The sequence below is a fragment of the Macrotis lagotis genome, chromosome 8, assembly GCF_037893015.1.
Source record: "Macrotis lagotis isolate mMagLag1 chromosome 8, bilby.v1.9.chrom.fasta, whole genome shotgun sequence".
NCBI lineage: Eukaryota > Metazoa > Chordata > Mammalia > Peramelemorphia > Peramelidae > Macrotis > Macrotis lagotis.
Window position 1 is genome coordinate 111,870,593 of NC_133665.1, and position 23,275 is coordinate 111,893,867.

The 23,275-nt window shown below is 42.3% G+C and overlaps 1 protein-coding gene across 3 annotated transcripts; it reads left to right on the forward strand.

Annotated features, from left to right (window-relative positions):
- On the forward strand, positions 1 to 22,824 carry LOC141496098 (uncharacterized). Of its 3 annotated transcripts, none has more exons than XM_074198233.1 (3): positions 1 to 2,558; positions 18,899 to 19,544; positions 21,835 to 22,824. In XM_074198233.1, the coding sequence occupies exons 2-3, from the start codon at positions 19,166 to 19,168 to the stop codon at positions 22,794 to 22,796; spliced, it is 1,341 nt and encodes a 446-aa protein (XP_074054334.1). In that variant the 5' UTR covers positions 1 to 2,558; positions 18,899 to 19,165; the 3' UTR covers positions 22,797 to 22,824. The 3 variants fall into 3 exon arrangements, with proteins under 3 accessions (XP_074054334.1, XP_074054333.1, XP_074054335.1); XM_074198232.1 differs by lacking the exon at positions 1 to 2,558 and adding an exon at positions 16,014 to 16,096; XM_074198234.1 differs by lacking the exon at positions 1 to 2,558 and adding an exon at positions 16,326 to 16,708.
- Positions 22,825 to 23,275: the final 451 nt, after the last annotated feature.

A 23,275-nucleotide genomic window follows, 5' to 3' on the forward strand; every position in this document is an offset into this window, starting at 1 on the left:
TTGTAATAAATTATGAATGAATTGAAGTTTCATCTATCACATTTGTAAAGATTTGTTATGAAAAAAAAAACAAACAAAACTAGAGAATACCTTGCCAATGGGTCATAGTTCTCAAGGTCTTTTTGGCCCAGAAAAATTGTGAAAGGCTTTTTTTTCACCTCATGTTTATGAAAGGGAATATTGATATGTGAGATCAATGTAGCTTATTTATTATCTGTTAAAAAGAGAAAATTATACATGTAACTATAACACTCATGGATAATAAGTGTACATTGGGCTTTTGAAATTATTGTATAAAACTACATTGATAGAGTATCTTATTTTCTTTGAAAATAGAAGTGTATATGAAAGAGATAAAATAAGTTATAAAGCAAAAATTCAGAAGAGGTTTGTGTGTAAAATATATTTAATTATAAGGCTGACTTTAAGAGAACCTGTTGTTTTATGTTCCTTTAAGAGAATGAGATGTCGGCATGTTATGTCTCATGTAGGTTAAGAATTTAATGTTTACATTATATCTTAACTGCAAGATACCCTTTCCAATGATATTGAATAAATGTGAGGGGCTTTGGAAAATGATTAGGAAATTAAAAATTATGTAACCCTAATTAGATGACTTATCAACAAGTAAGATTGAAGGGTGTTATCAAACATGTGATCTGCTTTTGGAAATATAAACTATTTTACTGTAATGATGTCAAAGCTGGAATTAATGATTGTTAATGAAGGAAATTATCAAAGTATGACCCTCTGGGTTCCCTGAAATCTTAAATGATGCGTTGGACCTTGCTCTAGATCTGTAGGTATAAATGTAATAATGGAAAGATTATGTTGTGAAATCTAGTTCTTAATGTTACACTTATTACTGTTTTGTTAAATTTAGAGACTTCAGCCCCTGAATTTACAAACCCCATCTCCCAACCCCTGTTACCAGGTCCCGTCTGTTCCCCCTTGGAAGATTCCTTTGCTAGATCAAAAGGGGGGAATCCAAGAGCAGGGAAGGTAAAGAACATTCCTAGACCTGTCTCCCCTTCCCCCCTGAAGCAGCCTACTCCCCCCCTCAGAAGATTTCTTCCCTGAATAAAAAAGGGGAGAAGAAGGTAGCAGAAAGATGGTGGGGAACTGGCAGAAAAATTCTTATCTCAAAAACAATAGAAAGAGAGACAGTAAAAATGCCTGCAGTAGATTTTGAGTATCTCTTGGTTTTTGTTGACACATTTTCAGAATGGGTAGAAGCTAATGAAAGGCCTTGGAAGTAGTGGAAAAAAATTTCTAAATGAGCCCCTCCCCATTTGACCTCCTGCTAAGAATCATGTCAGACAATTGTCCTGCCTTTACAGCTAAAAATTCTCAAGGAATACTCCAGATACTGGGAGAACTTGATAGCTTTTTGAGTGTTTAGAAAATAACCCTATTTAATGTATTCTGATGACAGGAACACTCAGAGTATATATATGATATATGTGTAAGGAATGGAGCTGATTGATTGTGATGCCCCCCAATCTAAATTGTGAAGTGGATTCACTTGGAGATCTAATTAGATAAAACAACTATTTTAGATCACAGGACTTTTAATCAATTTTCTTTTTATATCAGATACCAGGACAGTCAGCAAAAGGAAATGCTACTGGGTAAATGTTATGTTCTTGGAACCAAGGAAGCCAAGATGTCAGGTAACAAGGATGTACAGCCAAAGGGGCGGCTTCGCAGTATGACTGAGGTTGGACCCTTTTGACTTGATTTTCCCAAAGTGACATTTGGATAATGTCTCACCTGGAAAAATAAATCTGTCCTAAGACATTGGCCCCACATGACCTCTGCCTGGACACTGACATTCAGTACCTATAAGAGAATTTCCCTTTGATGTCCTGGATCTTTATGGCTACTAAGCAAAACAGAAAAAGAAGTTTTAGGTGAATTGGAGATTCAGAGATAGGTTAGTGTGTTAGGTGTGTGGCTCTGATGCCTGCTAACAGCTACATATTAAAATATGAATTAAGCTTCTTTAATTTTATTTAGAAGGGATATTTAGGGAGGAAGAAAGGGAAATTCTTAGGATGATTACAGTTTCAAGGCCTAAATTAAGAAAAAGAATGTGAGTCAGATAAGTATATCAGGAAAAGGAAAATTAATGATATATTTGGGAATATTTTGAAAAATTTCATTTTGGTTAAGGATGCCTTAGCCATTATTGTAATAAGTAAAGGCTCAGATTGTTTTATTTTTAAACTGGGTACTCTGAACTAAGATGATTGTTGAATGTATGTTACAAGCTTAAGTCAGTATGATCATTCTCATTTGGGAGTTTGCTCATATAGTAAAACACTAACTAAAGTTTATTGTGTTAAAGTTAAGTATGTGCATCAATATGGCAATGAGCTCCAAAATCTTATTGTCTTATGAAGAAAACATATGTTTTGATCTGAGTAAAATGTTAATCAGCTTCTTTACCAGAAGACAAAGTCTCAACTAGTCACCTGAGCTGGAGAGGACTTTTTGGAACAGATTCAGAAGATGCAGAAGGACACTGAATATCTCCAGGAGAGAAGAGAAGAGAGGTGAGACACTGGACCAGTTCATCGGCATCATTTCTCACCTATGTGTACATTGTTTATCTGTAACTTCCCCTTGACTCTGGAAAATGTGGCCAGCAAAAGATTTTAAGAGGTTGAGCAAAAGAATTCACTTAGAAAACCAATTCTGAGCCAGAGGAGAGAAACACCAGTGGCATATGGCTAAGTCAGTTCAGGGTGACTATTCCTGATAACTGACTGGCCAGGACACTTGCCTGGGGAGTAGCAAATGTCTAGATGTTCAGAAGCAGGGTGCATATATTCTGGACTCTACAACTTAGAGATAGGTGGCCTCAGACTCATGTGAGATTAATGATGGTACCTGGATCCCTTGTAAAAGATGCTCAAAATGGGGACGTGTTAAGGGAAATGATAACTATGAGTTAATGTGGACTTGCAAGGAAAATGAGGATGATGACCAGATGGACTAGCAATGTGAGTTTATATTACAGAAATTTGAAGAAATCTAATCAAAATAAAGAGGAGGGATTTAATGGGATAAAGTCTGAGATTTCTTCAGTAGAATATTATAGATTAGAAATAGTTGAGCTGTGTGTTATGTCCCTTCTGCCCCTCCTCCCCTGACAAGCATTTTTATGTTAGCTTGACCAGAATGTAAAGAGTAAACTGGCCCTGTCTTATCTGGACTGAAGTCCAGATGGTTCTATATTCCTTGTCCTGGAGGGGGAGAACTTGTCTCTGTTTGAATTATATGCTTATTCTTTAGAGTAATTTATGTGTATAGATATTGAAGACCACATTCCTCACTAATGAGGATGGGTCAGTGGTGGTGGTGGGGAGGATTCACCCTAGGATAAAGGGATCTTGAATTTCCTGCTCTTTACCCCCTTTTCTCTCCCCACGTTTGAGGAAGTCCAATTTTTGAGAATTGAATAAAACTTTTCTCTTCATACCTTGAGACATCTCCAAGTTTTATTTAAGCAGGTAAACTCATCCCACACAGGGCATATTTGAGAGATCTAATCCAATAAATCCAATAATCATTTATAGGTGCCAGACACAGTGCTAAGTGCTGGGAATACAATTAATTAAAAGACAGACCTTGCTTTCAAGGAGTAACAATCTAAAGAGAGAGATAACAAAAGGATAAAGGAAAAAGGAAGAGATAGTGGGTGGGTAGGGTGGGCATCTTGTTCCATGGAGTTGAAACCAGGCTGAGAATAGTTACAAAGTGGAGTTAGTTCTGAGTCCCATTTTTGCTTTCTATATAGAAAAGCACTGGGAGGAGTTTGGTACTCCATCCTCTAGTTCTTCAATGGTGGTGGGGGTGGGGTTGGAGGCTGAGAGAGTAATACTGTTGAGTAATTACAAGTGCTGAGTTTGTTCTAGGAGGAGCATCTTGTTTCTCTGAGTTGGAAGCAGGGAAGGTGTTGCAATGGTGAAATTGTGACAGACTTCGCCAACAGATTGGTTATGGGAGATGAGGGATAAAAGATGTGGGTGACTCCCAGGTTGCCAGACTGAGGGACTAGAAGAATGAAGTTGCTCTTAACATAATAGGGAATTTGGGAGGGAGAAAAGGTTTAGGAGGAAAGAAAATGAATCTGGTCTTGGACATGTTGAATTTTTTTTTTTTTAGATTTTTGCAAGGCAAATGGGGTTAAGTGGCTTGCCCAAGGCCACACAGCTAGGTAATTATTAAGTGTCTTAGGTCACATTTGAACTCAGGTCCTCCTGACTCCAGGGCCAGTGCTCTATCCACTGCGCCACCTAGCTGCCCTGACATGTTGAATTTTAACTATATATTAGATATCTTATTTGAGATGTCTGATAGTAAGTTGGAGGTCATTAGAAAGATTGGGGTAGGATAAGTAGATTTGAAAATCATCAGTATAGAGATGATAACAAATTCCATGGAACTGATGAGATCATCAAGTGAAAGTAATGTAGAAGGAAAGGAGAAGAGGGTCCAGGATAGAACCCTGTGGGACACCTACAGTTGGAGGGTGTAATTTGAATGAGGATCTAGCAAAGAAGGCAGAGAAGCAACAGTCAGATGGATTGGAGGAGACCCAAGAGAGAGCAATAGTATTCTGAAAACCTAGAGAGAAGAAAATTTTAAGGAGTGATCAACAATGTTGAAGACTGAAGAGGGGGTCAAGAAGGTTGAGGACTGAGAAAAAGCAATTTTATTTGGCAACAAAGAGATTATGGATAACTTTGGAGACAACAGTTCTGGTATAATATTGAGATCAGAAGTCAGATTTTAAGAGGTTAAGAGGAGACTGAGAGGACAAAAATTGAGGCATCTATTGTAGACAACCTTTTCAAGGTGTTTATTAAAGAAAAGAAATATAGAAGGGATGGAAGAAAGAACTATAGGGATGGAAGGAGCAAGTGAGGGTTTCTGAGAATGGAAGAGACAAGGGCATGTTTATAGGCAGTAAGAAAGGAGTCACTAGAGAGGGAGAGATTAAAAATAAGTCACTGGAGGGACCGACTGTTGGAGGAAACAGATTGGAATAGCATTATTTGATCAGGAATAGAGATTAGCCTTGGTCAGGAATAAGGCCCTTGATCATATGAGATAGAGTGAAGGAGGATAATGTGGCAGAAAGCACCTGAATGAAAGGAAATGAAGAGGAAAGGAGAAGAAGCTCATTACAAATGGCCTCAATTTTTTTTGTGTGAAATATGAGAAAAGGTTCTCAACTGAGGGGATGGAAGGGGAAAAGGAGCCATGAGAGATTTGAAGTTTTAGGGGAAAAAGTAAATAAAAAGTTTTAGAAAAGCTACCATGGAAAGAGTGACAGTGAGTTGAAGAAAGAATAGCCTGTCAGCAGAAGCAGCCCAGTTGAGACTACATAACATAAATTTATTATGTTATATGTATTACTCTACATAATATAAGGCATGAATTTTTGAACTAAGGACTTAACAGAATCAGATACTGAATAGAGTTATTTTCTTCCCCTCCCTCATCCTAATCCCTACTACCCATTTCCTACCTGGTACTGGGTGCTTTTTCTGGCTGTATACTATCCCTACTCCACGTCAACTTGTGATTCCACTATCACTTTCCCAACCATTGTGGGTGAGTAATGGATCCAATCCCACCACTTGAATGGGTAGGGAATCACCAAGTACAATCCTTTTAATAATATGGTGGACCACTGGACCTTACCATTTGCTCTGATATTAAACCCTAAAGATTCCTGGGTCTTACCATTTGTCTTGAAGTTGAACCATTTTGTATGTATTGTCTCTCCTTATTAGAATGTGAGCTTCTTGAGAGCATGAACCATTTCATTTTTCTTTTTGTATCCTCAGCACTCAATACAGTACTTAGAACATAGTAAACATTTAAGAAATATTTTTTTGTTTACTCATATAGGACTAATAATTATGCATATCACAAAAAAGCATAAAATAAAAAATTTAAAGGGATGAGAAAAGGTAAATAATATTTTTTAAATATCATTTATTAATGAAAAAACAAAAACTTTTCCTCTCAGTAAAAATTGTTTTATTCATATTGACATTCTTAGTGAGAGCAATGAATTTGTCATGTTTTTAAAATCTTAGTTTAATACCTTGCAATACAGTGATTCAAAGGTCTAGTTTTTAATTCCATTTATTTCTTTACTTAATATTAATAACTGTCACAACTGTAAAAGATGTCTGCCTCAAAAAGATGGATAGATCCAAATGGCAAGAATATATCATTCACTACAATAGCTAAATGTCACTCACTCATTTTTCAATCCTGCCTTCCCATTATACAAGGCTTTTGTTGAAAATCAGCTGGTAAATTTCTGTCCTCCCTGGTGTTAATCTTGTCTGAGTCTTGCAAACCACCCAGAAAGCATTGCGCTTTTAGCAAAGGAGTTCAAAGTCCACTGAAAATTTTCCTTTGGAAAGCTTTTAAACATGCAAGAAAGTTATGTTTCCAAATTTTCTAAGTACGAAGACAGAGTTTTTTTTCTTTAGAAAGATTTTAATTTTGAGTTACAATTTTCCCCCCCATTCTCGCTCCCCTACCCCTACCCCCCACAGAAAGCGTTCTATTAGTCTTTACATTGTTTCCATGGTATACATTGATCTAAGTTGAATGTGATGAGAGAGAAATCATATCCTTAAGGAAGAAAAATAAAGTATAAGAGATAGCAAAATTACATAAGAAGATAACTTTTTTTTTTTCCAAATTGAAGTAATAGTCTTTGGTCTTTGTTCAAACTCCACAGTTGTTTCTCTGGAAACAGACAGTATTCTCCATTGCAGAGAGCCCAAGATTATCCCTGGTTATTGCACTGATGGAATGAGCGAGTCCTTCCAGGTTAATCATCACCCCCATATTGCTGTTAGGGTATACACTGTTTTTCTGGTTCTGCTCATCTCACTCAGCATCAGTTCATGCAAATCCCTCCAGGCTTCCCTGAATTCCCATCCGTCCTGGTTTCTAATAGAACAATAGTGTTCCATGACATACATATGCCACAGTTTGTTAAACCCATTCCCCATTTGAAGGACATTTACTTAATTTCCAATTCTTTGCCACCACAAACAGAGCTTCTATTAATATTTTTGTACAAGTGATGTTTTTACCCTTTTTCATAATCTCTTCAGGGTATAGACCCAGTAAATGGCATTGCTGGATCAAAGGGTATGCACATTTTTGTTGCCCTTTGGGCATAATTCCAGATTGCTCTCCAGAAAGGTTGGATGAGTTCAGACATGAGAATTTTTTAATAGTTAACATACATCATTTTTAGAAACCTAGAGAGAAGAGAACAGTGGTCTAGGTGGAGAGGGAGAGTGATCACATAATTGTCACAGACATCGAGGAGGAGAATTTAGAAAAACGCATTCAGATTTGACAAGAGATCAATAGAAGAGAACAATTTCAGTTGAGTCAAGAGCAGTTAAGGATCATAAGGAAGTTGACAACTTGGGAGCTTAAAAAGATGACGATGCCTTTGGATAGGACTAAGGAATCTTGGAAGAGGGGTAGATTGGTGGGAGAGACAAAAATACTACTATAAGATCTGGAAAACAGGTAAAGATTGTATCCCAGCCATGTCTGTTCTTCCTGTGCAGCTCACTCTGACCCACTAAAAATGAAAAGGGGGATATAGTGGGGTTCTTCCTAGCTACCACCCCAAAATATCCTTGAAGCATCTGTTGCAACCTGGAGTAATATGATTGGTAAGATACTGATATGCTGGGTAAGGGGGCAGAGATTTTCTCTGACAAGGTCCTGGTGCCAAGGTCTAGGCAATCATGTGGAGGATGTACTGGCTAGTGGGAACAGTAGAGATAAAGGAAGTTCATCATTGGGAACATGCTCAACTACAGGGCTGATTTTTTTTTTTTTTTTTTTTTTTTTTTAGGATTTTGCAAGTCAAATGGGGTTAAGTGGCTTACCCAGCTAGGTAACTATTAAGTGTCTGAGGTCAAATTTGAACTCAGGTACTCCTGACTCCAGGGCCAGTGCTCTATCCACTGTGCCACCTAGCCTCCCTAGGGCTAATTTTTTTTTTTAATTAGAATCTATGCTCTTTGAGGGCAGGGAGTACTCACTTTAAGAGAAGCAGGATGTAATGGATAGAGTTTTAGACATGGATAAAGGGGAAAAACTGGATTAAATTCTCTCAAATATATACCCTGACAATGGATAAATCAGAACCTCATTAGCCCTGGTTACCTCAAATGTCAAATGAGGACATTGACTGCATGACTTCTAGCTCCCTTTCAACTGGAAATCTCTTCTAGTGTTGTAACTCACTAGGTAAATGGTGGCGAGAGTCTGAGATTAGGTGGTGGTCATTTGAATCAAGAGGAGGAAATGGACTCAGAGACATTGTGAGAGTACTATCAGCAAAATTGGTTGACTATGGCGGGGTGAAGGGGAAGAAAAAGCCAAGGATGAGTCTGTTGTTGTGAACTGAGTCACTGGAAACATATAGATTCTCTTAACTGAAACAGAAGTGAAAGAAAGTGAGTTTAAGGGGAAATGTAAAGCATTCTGTTCTTTATAATCCTTTGAAATGCTTTTGTTTGTCAGACAACAAGGTGGATCCAAGTCAGTCTAGTTTGGGGAGAGATGTAAACTGGATACATAGGAATCATTTGCATAAAGTTGATGAAATCACCAAAAAAGAGAGTGTGGAAAAGGGAAAAGAGGACCTAGCAGAGAGTACATAGAAGGTGGAACATGGGTCATGATCCAACACTGGAGACTAAGAAGGACAGCACAGTCACAAAAGCAGGTGAGAGCAAGGAAAACACAAGGGAGAGAGAATATCTGGGAGGAAAGGGTGACCAATAGAGTCAAAATCTGAAAAGACATAAAGAAGGATGAGATCTGGAAAAGGGCAATTGTATTTTTAAAAAAACTGAGATCCTTGGTGACCTTGGAAAGACCAAAAATATCTTCTTTCAGATCTCCTGGGAACTCCCTTTAATATAGTCCTGTCCCTCCTTCAAAAGATTATATATATATATATATATATATATATATATATATAAAAGCTATATTCAACTTTGAGATAGGAACCTGAAGAAGCAGTGACTTAGCATATGTGCCAAAAGTAACAGAGCTAAGATTTGAAACCAAGACTGCTCCACGTCAGGTTCTCTTTCCGTTAAACCTCTTGCCTCTGCATAGCATGTCCTTGAGATAACATATAACAATTCCATTTCTACAGGCTTCAAGGTTTACAGAACATTTTCTTCACTACAGATCTGCAGGGTAGTGGAAATAAGAGCTTCATTTAACTGATGAGGGTACTGAAGTTCAAAGATGCCCATCTGCTGGAGCTAGTGTTGGCTGTGATACCTCTGTCACAGTGTTGGCTTGGCTGCAGCCCTGGTCTGTTCCTCTCCTTGCTTCTTTTGCTTTCTGGACAGTTTTTCTAAGTTCCCTCTGGTTTTTCTGAGTTTCTTGGTTCAACTTCCCTCTCCCAGCCTCCTTTTTTATGAAGTTCTGGATTAGATGGAAGAGTTGAGTTTTTCCACTTTTCTTTATCATCAGTTTTTCTGGAACCATTTTCAGATATTTGTTGGATGTTCTTTGGGAGAATGGGTCCTTCAGCCTTTTCTATCTGTCAAGTCCATGATGTTCTTTTTGAATCCAGGTTGTGATCCCAGCTTTATGTTATCTATAGACTTGATGAGCAAACTGCATAGGCTTTTAGTGAAAACATAGATAAAAGTATTAAACTGCAAGGCTGAGGATGGAGACCTAGGACACTTTACTAGAGATGACTTTCCAAAGTTGACATTGACTTGAATGATTACTTTTTTATGTCCAGCCAGTCAACTAGTCCTAAAACTGACTTTTAGTCTCCATTACCCCATTTCTCCCCAAGAAATAGCATCAAAGAATTTATCTAAGTAAATTCTATTTACTATATTTCCCTGATCTCTCAGTTAAGTAACTCCATGAAGAATATGAATCAAAGTTAGACTGATATGATCTGTTCTTAAGAAAGCCATGCCTCATCTCTGTGATCACTGATTCCTTTTCCAGATGCTCACTGACTGACCATCCTTTTAATAATAACTCTAAAATTAGACCAGGAGTCAAAGTCTAGCTCAGTCTGCTTATAGTTTGCATTTCTGTGGCATTTCTTCCTTTCTCCATTATGTTTCAGAACTCACTGACATGGGCTCAACAAGCACATGTGCTCATTCTTTCAGTCTAACTGAGTCAGGGTTTGAAGCTGAGTCATCTGATTCCAAATCCAGTGCTCTTTTCATACTTCACTAATTCTTGTGGTATCTTGTTTTGGAAAGACTTTGGTGTTTATTGTTGTATGGAAAAGATTTTTCCCATCCAAAGAGTAACATTTCAATGAGTAGTCTAGAGTCCTGGAATGTTAGTGAAATGGTTTCCAAAGTGGGGGCTGTGACAAGACCCAACCAGGATCCTGGCTTAACATCAAGAAATGTGTGAACAATCTTTGGAAGATCAGACTGTGGTTCACATTCTATTCTTCTCCATGAACTTGGTGGCCACACAATCCTTTACTCATTAAAGCCCAACATTTCCCACTCTACCTTCTCCCTGACTAGGTGAGTTCTCAATCTTTCCCCTTATGAGCTGTCTCAAGGCAGCAGTTATAATCACACCCCAATCAGGATAATCATAGCAGCTGCTGACCAGATGTCACTAAGAAAATCTTGCCCTAGTCCTCATCTATTCATCAGGAAGAAAAAACATTTTACTGTTAGGGTGGTCATGCATCTTAGTGGTCTAGGATAAAAAATGGTATATAGACTGCTTAGCAGCTTTAGTCTTCTGTGTCCCTCAATAAGAACAGAGCTGAAAAACTAGCCTTCCAAGAATCAAGGATAACTCCCCCCCCCCCCACCCCGGGGTCTTCTGTGGGTGAAGAAACTGAAGCCCAAAGTGTCTAAGTAATTTGGCTAAGATCACAGGGCTAAGACATGAACACCTAGGAGCCCTTCCCCCATTCCAACCCAATATTCTTTATATAAATAACAGAAAAAAATGCTGTGAGAGAATAGAGGGGCAAAGGAAAGAGAAAGAGTAATACCTTGAAAGCTTTCAAAAGCTAGTCCTACTTAGAAAACTGACCTATATTTTCTCCTCCCTCCCACACCCATCCTTAAAGCTCCAATGTTCCCATCTCTTCCTCCCCTGTAGATAAGGCTAATTTATCAGGTAGAGTTTACACTTACAGTTTGCTCACAATCACCTAGTGAGGTGAACAAATGGTGCATTTTTAATGCATTTAGGGGTCAACAAAGACCTCGAACATTTAATAGAGGTATGGCCATAATCTGACCTCTATCAATCTCAATTTTATTATCTGTAAAATGGAATTAATAACCCTTGTACTACTTACTTCATGGGATTGCTATAAGGATCAAATCAGATATTGGACAAAAAAAATTATGTAAATGTTAACTAACATTATCCCCATTTTATCTTGAATCTCATAGAATTGGGAGGGGCTGTAGAAATACTTTAGTTCATTCCTCTGCTTCCCAATTTACAGATAAGAGAGCTGAGGCTGCCCAGAGGGATCACTTAACCTCTAAATTGAGGAACTTGGACTCTTTTAAGGTCCCTTCCAGATCTACATCTAAAACTTTTATGACTTCCCCAAGGTCATAGGGATAGAAAAATTAAAGTTTGGATTTGGACAAAGATCCTCTGACTCTACATTCAGGGCTTTCCCCAATGAACTCTGTTTAGAGGAGAGAGCAGCCTTAATGGAGCAGCCTTATGGAGGAGATTGGGTTTGAATCTCCACAAATACTCTTTGTATAACTTTGAATGAATCACTTATCCTCTATGGGAGGAGTTTCTCAAAAAAATGAGCTGGACCAAATGATCTCCAAAGTTTCTTCCAGACACTAATATGTTCATTCAGTGTTAGAAGGCTCAATGACCAGAGTCAGGGCTCCTGCCTCTCAATCCTGTCTTCTGCCTATTATATATCACACCATCACACACACATACACAAACACACACACACACACACACACACACACACAGACACAAAAATGTCTTTTTTTTAAATTGATATTTTATTTTTCCAATTGCATATTATGGCTGCTTTTCATCATTCTTTCCCAAATTTGTAAGTTACACATTTTTCTGCCACCTCTCTTCCCTTCCCCCTCCCCCTGGTGGCAAACAGTTTGGTAAAAGTTATACATGTACATTTGTGTTCAACATATTTACATATTAGTCATTTTGTGCAAGAAGAATTAGAACTAAGGTAAAAGAAAGAAAATCATGACATAGGATAGATGGGGAGGTCTTTGAGGGTAGGCACTGTGCCTTCTATTCCCTCATCTACTGCATAAGGTAGGAAGGACAAGAGTTCTAATGCTGCCAGTTTGAAGAGCTGAGTTTGAATTTCAGCTCTGATTGCCTTTGACAAGTAACCTTAGCCTTTCTGACCAAAGCACTAGGAAAATTGCAGTGATCATCATTGTAGTAGCTTCTTCATGAACTTAGTGAAGCAATGCCCCAAACCTGGATTGAGTGATAAAAAGAAAAATCAGATTTCTGAAATTGAATAAAATTATTTTTTTTTTCTAAAAATGTATTTTTCTAATCTGGTGTTAGCACTGTAGCAATCCAAGTCCTAGTGGCCAAGTATTTAATTTTGGGATAGAAGTAGAATGATGATAATGATGCTGCCATCAACTTGGATCTCTCCCAGAGTTGAATTTCTATGACACAGGGAGCCTGGCCATCATAGCTTGGCACTTCATGTCTCCCAGGCTGTCATGAAGTGGCATGAGAATGGGATCTGGGATCAGGAGACCTGCCTTCAAATCCTTGAGTTTCCATCTATGAGCTATGTGAGCTGATGCCAGCTATTCCACTTTCCTAGGGACTCATTTTCTTCATTGATAAAATTGGAATAGTAACACTTTTGCACTTAAAGGGTGGTTGTGAGGGAAATAATTCTTAAAATGATATAAAATTAGTTATTAATTTTTAGCCCTTTATCATTTGCTTGACCTATTTTCTTGCAGTTGACCTATAAAGGCAGCTAGGTGGCACAGTGTATAGTGAGTCAGGAAGATCCAAGTTCAAATCCAACCTCAGACATTTATTGTCTGTGGGACCCTGGAAAAAACCTTTAACTTGCCTACCTGAGTTTCCTCATCTGTAAAATGGGAATTATAATAGCACCTACATAGGAGGACTATTATGAGTATCAAATGAGATAGTGCTTTGCAAACTTTAAACACTATCATGATTATTCATAAGGCAATTCTATCACACAGGTTTGGTTTGTCTATTCAAGAAGGCTATGAGCTCCTTGAGGCCTTCTATTTGTTTGTCAAAGTCCTAGATTAGAAAAATCAAGCAGTATAAAGTCCATTGCCTCAAAACCCATATATACACCATTTGACCCAAATTTTCACTACTAGGTTTTGTATCTTGAAAATATCAGAGAAAAGGGAAAAGGACCTAGTTGTTCAAAAATACTTATAGCAGGTCTTTTTGTGATGGCAAAGAATTGGAAATTGGGGAAAGGATGAACAAATTGTGATGTATGACTGTGTTGGAATACTATTGTGCTATAAGAAATGATGAGCAGGATGGTTTAAAAAATCTGGGAAAGTTTCTATAAATAGATGCAAAGTGAAGAGAGCAGAACCAGAACACTGAACACAGTAACAGCAATATCATAATGATGATCAATTGTGAAAGACAGCTACTCTGATCAATGCAATGCCAAAGGACTCATGACCATTTACATGCAGAGAAAGATCAAAGAATACTTTTTATTTTATTTTTCTTAGATTTTTTTTTTTGTGGTCATAGGTTGGTCGATAGGACATTCAGCAGGTTCCTATTGCCCAATGACTTGATTTTACAAATTGGGTACAAACTCAGGGATGTTGTGTCTTGCCCAGGGTCACATGTAGACCCAGGACTTTGGAATCCAAAGTTTCTTTACCCATCTGAGTCTCTATCTCCTTATCCATAAAATATGGTCTTTGATTGTTCCTACTGCATGTCTGTGATGAGGCTTAAATGAATCTGTGGTTGGGAGAGCACTTTGTAGACTGTCAAGGACTCTGTAAGCCCAACTTTACAACCTGGAGGTTGATCATGTTTTGGTAAGAAATGAGAAGTTTTGGGGCAGCTAGGTGGCACAATGGATAGAGCACTGGCCCTGGAGTCAGGAGTACCTGTGTTCAAATCTGACCTTAGACACTTAATAATTACCTGGCTGTGTGGCCTTGGGCAAGCCACTTAACCCCATTTACCTTGCAAAAATCTTAAAAAAAAAAAAGAAATGAGAAGTTGTCATTCGTATCTCCAGCAGATTCTCTCCCCAAGTGAAGTGAATTATTCAAATGAATTAACAGTATGGAGTCCTTGTCTTTGTGAATGATTCATCTAAATGTTTCATAGATATAGGATTTGAACCAAGGGGTCCTCTAATTCCCAGGTCCTCAGACTCTTGTCCTTTCTTCTATGACATTCTACCCTGCCCTTTTCCCATCCTCATTCCTGCCTTTGCACCTGTCTGCCTTTCTCCAAGTCCATAATAGATTTTTCTTAATTTTTTCTTTCTTAATTTTAATTTTTTAATTTATCCAATAACCTATTATGAAAGCTTTTCAACATTTATCCACTTGTTTACAAGTCATGAATCTTTCTACCACCCTCCCTTCCCCTTCCCTCGTTGGCACATGGTCTAGTAAAAGTTGTACATATACATTTGTGTTTAACATGTTTACACATTAGTTGTTTTGCTTATGAGGAATTAGAACTAAGGTGAAAGAAAGTTTTTATAAAAAGTAAACACATTATGTATTCAGATTCTGTAGTTTTTTGTTTTGTTTTGCTTTGTTTTTCCTCTGGATGAGGATGAAATTGTCCCTAACGGGTCTCCAAGGCTGGCCTAGATCTCTGAGGGTCATGCATCATAGCTAGTCAACTCACGCTGTTGTTAATATGTGCAATGTTCTTCTCTTGGTTCTGCTCCCTTCCCACAGCATCAACTTGTGTAATTCTTTCCGCGCTTCTCTAAAGTCGGACCGTTCGTGGTTTCTTATAGAGCAATAGAAGTCCATAGCATTCATATACCACAACTTGTTCAGTCATTCCCCAATTGATGGGCATCCCTTCCATTTCCACTTCTGTGCCACCATAATAGATGAGCCTAATGGGGTCTCTGCTGTTATGAACGGTCACCTCATCAGAGATTCTTGCAGGTTATAGAGAAGTTAGTAAAAGAAATCCTGTTGGAAGGTCCTTCTCTGAAGTCTGCTCTGATAGTCTGCACCGATTGGTCAATCAATCAGCAAGGATTTCTGAGTTGCCTCATCTGGTGTGCCAGTGGCTGGGCTAGATAGATCTCAGAGAAGGTCAGCCTTATGCTTATGAAGCCTCTTAGAGACCCCCAAGACTGCGCTCTACCTGGATTCTGGTCTGCTGGTTCCAAAGATTCCTCTAAAGTTCAAAAGCCACTGGAAAGACAATTTTCACCCTCTAGGAAATGAGGGGCTTGGAGCCGGGCGGACCTCTTGTGGCTTTAAGTCAGTTTTCTTCGATGAAATACGGGGATTGGTTCCGAAGCTGTCTTCTAGCTGTAAATCACGGAGTCACAAATCTACAAAATCCCATTTCAGAGATGGGGAAACTGAGGGAGCCTAAGGAGTTGGTCCGAGGGGGCAGCCCGGGAAGCCCCGACGTCCCTCCTGCCCCGAGCCCCCCGCCCCCACGTGGCGGCTGCGGACCCTGGGGCCCGAGAGCCGCAGTGACTGGGCCAGCCGGAGCCCCCCGGGGGTGCAGCTGGCGCGGGGCGGGGCGGGCGCTGAGGCCCGAGGCCGGCAGAGGGCGGCCGGGAGACCGCGGCTCCGCTCCGTGGCAGGCGGCGGCGGCGGCGGCGGAGGGACGGCGGCGAGGCCCAGGCCTGCCGGGACCCGCTAGCCCCGGAGCGGCCGGAGCCCCCGGCCCGGGCGCCCCGCGGGCCCCTCCGAGCCGGGCCGGGCCCGGGCTCGCGGCCGCAGCGCCCAGCACTAGCCCGAGGGGCTGCAGCCCGGGCCAGGTTTGTCGGGGGGCTGCGGCCCGCGCCTGGGGAGGGAGGGAGGGGCAGGTGGGGGTCCCAGGGGCGTGTGCGTGTGTGTGCGTGTGCGTGTGTGTTGGGGGAGGGGCGCGGGCCCGCCCCACCCAGATCCAGCTGCGTGGGGTCGGGGAGGCGGAGGGGCCCCCCATCTTCCTCCGGCCTCTTTTCCAACTCGAGACGTTTCCAGAAGGTGACCCCACCCCACCCCACCCAGGCAAGCTTCCGCCCATGGTGTCGGAGAGCAGGCTCCTTGGGGAGCAGGAGGGGAGACCATGTCCCGAGCCCTGGGTGTAGCCACAGACAAAGGCTGCCAGGCTAATACCGCCGCCACCGCCTTCTCTCTGCCCACCTCGCACAACTGGTCTTTGCTTGGCCCCAGCCACTCTTCCAACACTTGCCGCTCCCAGCCTCCCCGTTGCTGGATCAAGCCTCTGCCAACCTAGCCAAGGCCTAGCTGGCAGCTGGTGGGATGTGAGCCTCTGGAGTCAGAGAAGGCACTATTGGATGGAGTCCAAAGCCGCCTTTCTCAAGTGAGGAAACTGAAACTCAAGAGGGAGGTGACCTGTCGGAAGACTATTTGGGCTGAATCTTGAGGTGGACTTGGTTTAATCTTTTATTTTTGGCAAGGCAGTGGGGTTAAGTGACTTACCCAACCTCACACAGCTAGGCAATTATTGAGTGCCTGAGATGGATTTGAACTCAGGTCCTCCTGACTTAAGGACTGGTGCTCTATCCACTGTACCTCCTAGCTGCCCTGGTTTAATCTTGATGCCAATTCCCAATTTGAGATACAGCAATGGACCCCTCTGGGCAGGGAAAGGCAATCTGGAGGAGGTATTTCAGTTATCTTCTTTTACCTTCCCCTCTTCCAACAAAATGAAAACAAATCCTTGATTTGAATAATCGTATTGCATGAATTTCCAACTTGCCTGTTAGCCACTGCCCAGCTTACAAACAAGTGCATTGCAGTTTATTTTTACATGCAAAGATGTGACACCATCTCTAGGTGATGGATGTGTGTCACACAGTTCCACAGAAGATACATCTCTTCCTGAAACATAGGACCCAGAGTTTGGGGTGAGAGGGTCATGGGGGCAGGATTATTAAGTGGTTTGGGGTAAGATTTAGTAGGGCTCTGACATAGGAAAAGCTACGTGTTCAGAGAAAGGAAAAAAAGGATTCTTTAACTGTTACAGAGACTTTTAATATGGCCATTTATTTAGACCAGACCAAAGAAGTCTATCTTCTTTGTTGTTTTTCTTCAGTCATATTCAGTCATGTCCAACTCTTCCTCCCATTCAAGGTTTTCTTGGTAGAGATACTGCAGGGATTTGGCCATTTCCTTCTCCAGCTCATTTAAAAATGAGGAAACTGAGGCAAACGGGTAAATGACTTGCCCAGGGTCACACCATTTATAAGGACAGCTAGATGACTCAGTGGATAGATCACTGACCCTGGAGTCAAGAGAACCAGAGTTGAAATCTGACCCCAGGCACTTGATGCTTGCTTGTTGCCTGATCTTAGGCAAAGGATTGCTTCACATCCAGGGCCACTTCCAGTTGTCCTGATTCATATCTGGTCACCAAGCCAGGTGGTTCTGGAGGAGAAAGTGAGGCTGGTGACTTTGCACAGCACCTCTTGGCTCAGATTCAATTCCCATACATGCCATGACATCACCTTCCTGATGTCACTGTCTTCTTTGAGAATGAAGGACAAACAAGTGCCAGGGTAGATTTGAACTCAGGTCTTCCTGCCTCCAGAACTAGCACTCTTTACTGTTTCACCTGTCTTCTTTAGTTAATTATTTAGTATTTTTTTAGCTTCTGTGTGGCATATTAGTTAGGACTAAGAGAAGTGAGTTCCTGGAATTATTCAAAATCCTATGAGTTTTCTTTTGTAAGCTTGAAGTGATTGGGGGAAGGGAGGTATTAGAAGAGAGGTCATTCTGTACATTTTTATAGTGAAGGTCAATCTAGCCCAGAATGGATCAGGTTCTTCTAAAAAATCTACTTTTAATAATATTATACTCTCCATGGCAGCTAGGTGGTACAATGGATAGAGCTTTGTTTTGGAATCAGGAAGACTCATTTCCCTAAGTTCAAATCTGATCTCAGTTACTTACTGACTTTATGACCTGGGCAAGTCACTTAGACTACTTAGATGTTGCCTCAGTTTTCTAATCTGTAAAATGAATTGGAGAAGGAAATGGGAACCCAGTTCAGTATTTTGCCAAGAAAACCCCAAATGGGACATAGAGTTGAACATGACTGAAACAGCTAAAAAAGGTGCTGTACTGAACTCTGATTTACCCAACCTGATAAGATCAATTGTGGGAAATTCAAAGATGTCTAAGACATGGCCTTTTCAGGGTATTCAAGGTATGTTGAAGTTGGCCATCCCTTCCTTTCCCATAGTGCTTTACAATAGTCCTGTAATATAGGCAGTACAAGTATTATTGTCCTCATTGTAGAGAGGAAAACTAAGGTTTAGACAGGGAAAATGACTTGCCCATGGTCACATCCTTGCTTAGTCAGATGAGATGCTGACACATTCTATAATAAAAATTTTCAAAAGTGTACAAGAGCTGTCACAAATCCGTTGGTTTTGGCAGCCCAGGTCAAGAGCAAGGCAAACAGTGATGTTCAATGGTATTAGCAATGGAGGGATTATGGGAGGATTAATGGGGTTTGGGGTTGGGAAGAATATGACTTTGGGGACTTGGGGACATTTTTACTTTCAATGAAATGAATTTCTCCTGAATGTGCTTCTCTCTTCATTTGCCAGGTATGAGGGAACCATGAGAAGGAAGGGGCAGGAGGCAGATGTGATGTAAAATCTTCCTCCCCTGCCCCTTTGGAACAACTGATGCCTAAAAGTCAGTCTTTCTTTTCCTGGGTTAGCTGTCCTGTCCTGTCCTTGTTACCCAGGCCCCACATTTGGCCTCCCACCTGAAGGGCAATCCCTGCTGCTAGCTGCTGGAGGGCCACTTGGTCCTCAGGGCAGCTTGGACCAGAGGTGGGCAATCCCTCCTCCAGCTCCCAGTCACTGGGCATGGCGGCCCCTGGTCGAAAGCGAAAAGCCAACTTTTCTAATGATGAGACAGAGACGCTGGTATGGAATGTTGTTCGGCATTTTGGGGCCTTATATGGGGCAGAGGCCATACGCACCCATTCTGCCCACCGCAACCAGCTCTGGGGCCAGATCCAGAGCCGAGTGAACTTTCTGGGTTACACCGAGCGCTCCGTGGAAGACCTGAAGCATAAGTGGCGAGATCTGCGCCTGGACGTCAAGCGGAAGCTTAGTTCGAGGAAGGGCCCCCCTGACAGCAATGGCCCCTACAAGGCCCGCCTCACACCCTTGGAGAAGATGGTAGCTTCTACCTTTACCCAGGTCAGCCCTGAGGCAGAACCTGAGGCATTCTTTGACCCAGGTGAGACCCAGAGCATTATGGAGGCTTTGACCTGGGAGGAGACCAGAGTAACTGAGTGTGGGGTGGCTGCCCAAAGTTGTGAGGCAGTGGCAAAATGGCCAAATTACACCAGTTTGCTGACCATCTCTGTGACCTTGCGCAAATTATTTAACTTTCCTGGCTCTTAGTTTTCCTCTTCTATGAAGTGCTGAGGAAAGGACCAATTGGTTTCCAAAGTGTCTTCCAATGCCTCCTTCACGGAGGAAGGTTTCAGAGATTGAGCCAGAAGCTCACACTCTTCTCCTGCCCCCAACACTGGACCTAAAGAGAAGAAATAGGGAGATTGATTCAATGGATTTAGAACTGAAAGAAAACTTAGAAATCACAACCTCTGACCCCCTCATTTCACAGATGAGGGAACTGAGGGCCAGAAAATGAAAAGTGACTTGTCCTAAACAGTCCTCTTGACAATAAACTCAGTACTGGAAAGGCCAGGAGAGGTCTTTCTACCCAGGAACCTCTGGGCCCAGACAAGGAAAGGCTTCCTCCCACAAGGGGAGGAGACTTTGGGGCAGCGGCTTTCCAGGGAGCCACCCATTGCCCTCCCTTCTTGTGACTTGCTGTGGCCAGACAGAGGGACTCTCTGAACAAATGTTCATCATTGGAAGGTGCAGACCCAGGGTCTATGGGTTGCAGGGGTGGTCAAGGAGCCTTGACAAGGAGAATTTGCATTTCTGGAGCCCTTGAGGGTCTGCAGAACTGCTTTCCCAACAGACCTGTGAGAGGTGCTACAGTTTTAATTTATCCCCGTTTTAGAGATGAGGAAACAGTTTCAGGGAAGCAAGATGATTTACCTGTTGTCATTCTGCTCAAGTCAGAGCTGGGATCCAGAACCAAGGGTTCCTGACTCAGGTTCAGTTCTTTTCCCCTCTTACCAAACTGTGTCTCCGGTCCTGGCCAGAGTGGATAGAAGACCTCTGTCTTCCCCTGGGAGCCCCCTGTGGGCTGAATGCCAATCCTGAGCCCATCTGCATACTGCTCTGGCCACAATGCCACCAACTGCTTCATTCTCAGAGTCTCTGAACAATCAGAGCTGCCCTACCACTGGGGCTTCTGCCACCTCAGCTTAGCTTTTTGTAGTGAAAAGATTACTTAGATCCAAAGACCTAAGTTCAAATGCCACTTAATACCTGTGTGGTTAACCTTAGGTATCCTCCATTACTCAATTTCCACATCTGGAAAATGAGACGGGGAGGTATACACTCTTAAGGTTTCTGCTCCAAGATCCTGTAATTCCTAGGAGGGTAGTGTTGGTTATACTGGCCTTCCAGAGCCTAGACTGTTTGGTCCAAACTCAGGAGAAGGTCCAAGGTCTGACAGGAAAAAACTAGTCTAGATCAGATGTCCAGAGTGCTAGTTCTGTGACCTGCTCCCTGTTGGGTTCGGGCCAAGACACTGACTTTCTCTGGGATGTGGTTGTTTTCTGTAAAATAAGTTTTAAGATACTTTGTAGTGCTGCAATGGCTATATTCTCCACAAAAGTTTCTTTGTAGCCCTCAAGGTGCTGCTTAGCCTGGGACTCAGGTTAGTTGGAAAACAAACCTACAGGTTGCTGAGACTTGGGCATCCCAGGTAATGGCCCCATTGTCCCGTCAGGGCCATGCAGTCAGAAATGAAGAAGAGTTTAAGTGGATTGGTGGCCTCCGGGACAGGGGTGATCTTCCTCATGTTTCCAGTGACTCAAATCCCAAACTGGCATCTTGTGGTCCTCAGGCCAGGGTGTGGACCCCAATCAAAATTTATCTCTCAAATGAAATGTGTTGAACTTCATTTCAGATACTTGAACTAGGAGTTGGGAAACCTGGGTCCTTAGACTTAACCATGCTTTTCTACTCCTGTGTGACCCTAGGCAAGTCACCTATGACTTCTCTGTCTTTGGACTTCAATTTCCTTATGACATACTGCGTGACCTTGGGCAAGTCACTTGAAGCTCAATTTCCCTATCTGTAAAATGAAAGGGTTGGATATAAAGATTCTTCTAGTTCTGAATCCATTGATTTTATATGAACAAAGACCAGACTGGGAACAGTATGTTCCATCTTCTAGAAAGAGGAGACTGGCCTAGCAGTCTCTCAAAACTGAATCAGTGAGTGCTTTGAGATCAGGTTGGGTTGATTCTGCCCCAGCTTCTCTTCACAGCCTCCTCCTGGGAATGTTTAGGGACTGGGGCAGGCTCCCTAGGGGAGGAGGCCTCAGTAGAATCATTTATTTTCCTCATTCCCTGATGTTTATTCTCTGTATATTTTCACAGAGCCTGACCTTGAGCCGCCAATGTCTCCAGCCCTCCAAAATGGCACGATGGTCTCCTATGCTTCTGTGGATGAGGATGAAGACACCCAGGCAGCAGCTGATCACATCCAGGAAGGAGGAGAAGAGGAGGAAGAGAGACATGGGATGTTGCTGCTCCAACACTGTAGCTCTCGGACCTCCCTCACCTCCCTTCCTGAGGACCCTGGTGAAGTTCCTCCTGACTGGGCTGCCCCTGCTGTGGTCAGTGACTTCAGCCAGGTCCTCAGTCCCTCCCAGGTGCCCCCACCTTCCCTTGGAGATGAAGAGAGAGGAGATGGGAATGGCAGGGGCAGACCTCCGAATTGGGAAAAGCTGGAAGACACAGCCTCCTGTTCCCCACTCTTTCGGGATGAGTCTCTTTCTTCCTCAACTTCTCCAAATGGGGAGCCCCTTCGGGGGGGCATGAGCTGTTCTAGGAGTGCTCGGGAGGCTTGGCGGACTAACCTGCATCGACTCTTGGATCTGGAGGAACAGTGGGATCAGTTGTACCACCAGGAGCTGGGTGTTTGGCAGGAAGAGAGAGCCCAGCAACGAGAGGAGCGGGCCCGAGATCGGGAGTTACAGTCCCGCCTCCTCAGTGTCCTCACAGACATTAGGGATGAACTTCGCTACTTGCGCCAAGAGAGGGTCTTTGCCCGACAGAGTCAAACCATGGCAGCATCTGCCACTGCCAACATAGCCCAGAGCCTCTCCCCACTCCCAGTCTTCCCCAACTTAGGGACCCCCCTCTCAGGGACCTCACCACACTCTGGGTCCTCCTTTCAGCCTGGCTCGGCGGTTGACTCCTCAGGCCCTCCCCTTACTAACACAGGCCAGGGAGAGTCAGTAGGACTGGGCCATAATGGAAGGCCGCCACGTCGAGGCCGAGGAAGACCCAGGGGCTCCACATCAAAACACAAAAGGCTCTCCTTAGCTCGCAGCTAGGGGTGGAGAAGGGAAGTGGGTGGGTGGGGGCATGAACTTTTAAAAAAAATTTAAAACAAAATGATGTTAATAAAAAAAAAACAGCAAAACAGTATCATGATACTTGAAGAACATCCCGATATAGGGCACTATACCTACTGAGGGTGATCTGTCTGATTTCTTGACACTGTTTTTCCCTGGCTCTTAACTGTAAATGGTCTGATCTGACATACCATATGAAATAAGGATGGGAGTGGCTGGAATGACGAGTGGATTAACTCTCCTCTTGTGCCAGTTTGGGTAATGGACAACAGTGTCTGGCTAAGAACACCCCTACAAACCAGCCTGAAGGATGTACAATGGTCTGTAGGTACAGCTGTGTCTGAAAGGTCACCAAGGCCTTAATCAGTACAGATTTAGACATGGCCTTTAGTCTATACTCTGTTGTCTCTATCTATCTATCTAGTCTGTTGTCTCCATATATATATATATATATATAT

Bases quoted from the DNA above. Each gene is read 5' to 3' on its own strand.
- LOC141496098 (XM_074198233.1), top strand. From the start codon at position 19,166: ATGGCGGCCCCTGGTCGAAAGCGAAAAGCCAACTTTTCTAATGATGAG. The intron at 19,545-21,834 runs GTGAGACCCAGA...ATATTTTCACAG, and splicing joins TGAGGCATTCTTTGACCCAG to AGCCTGACCTTGAGCCGCCA.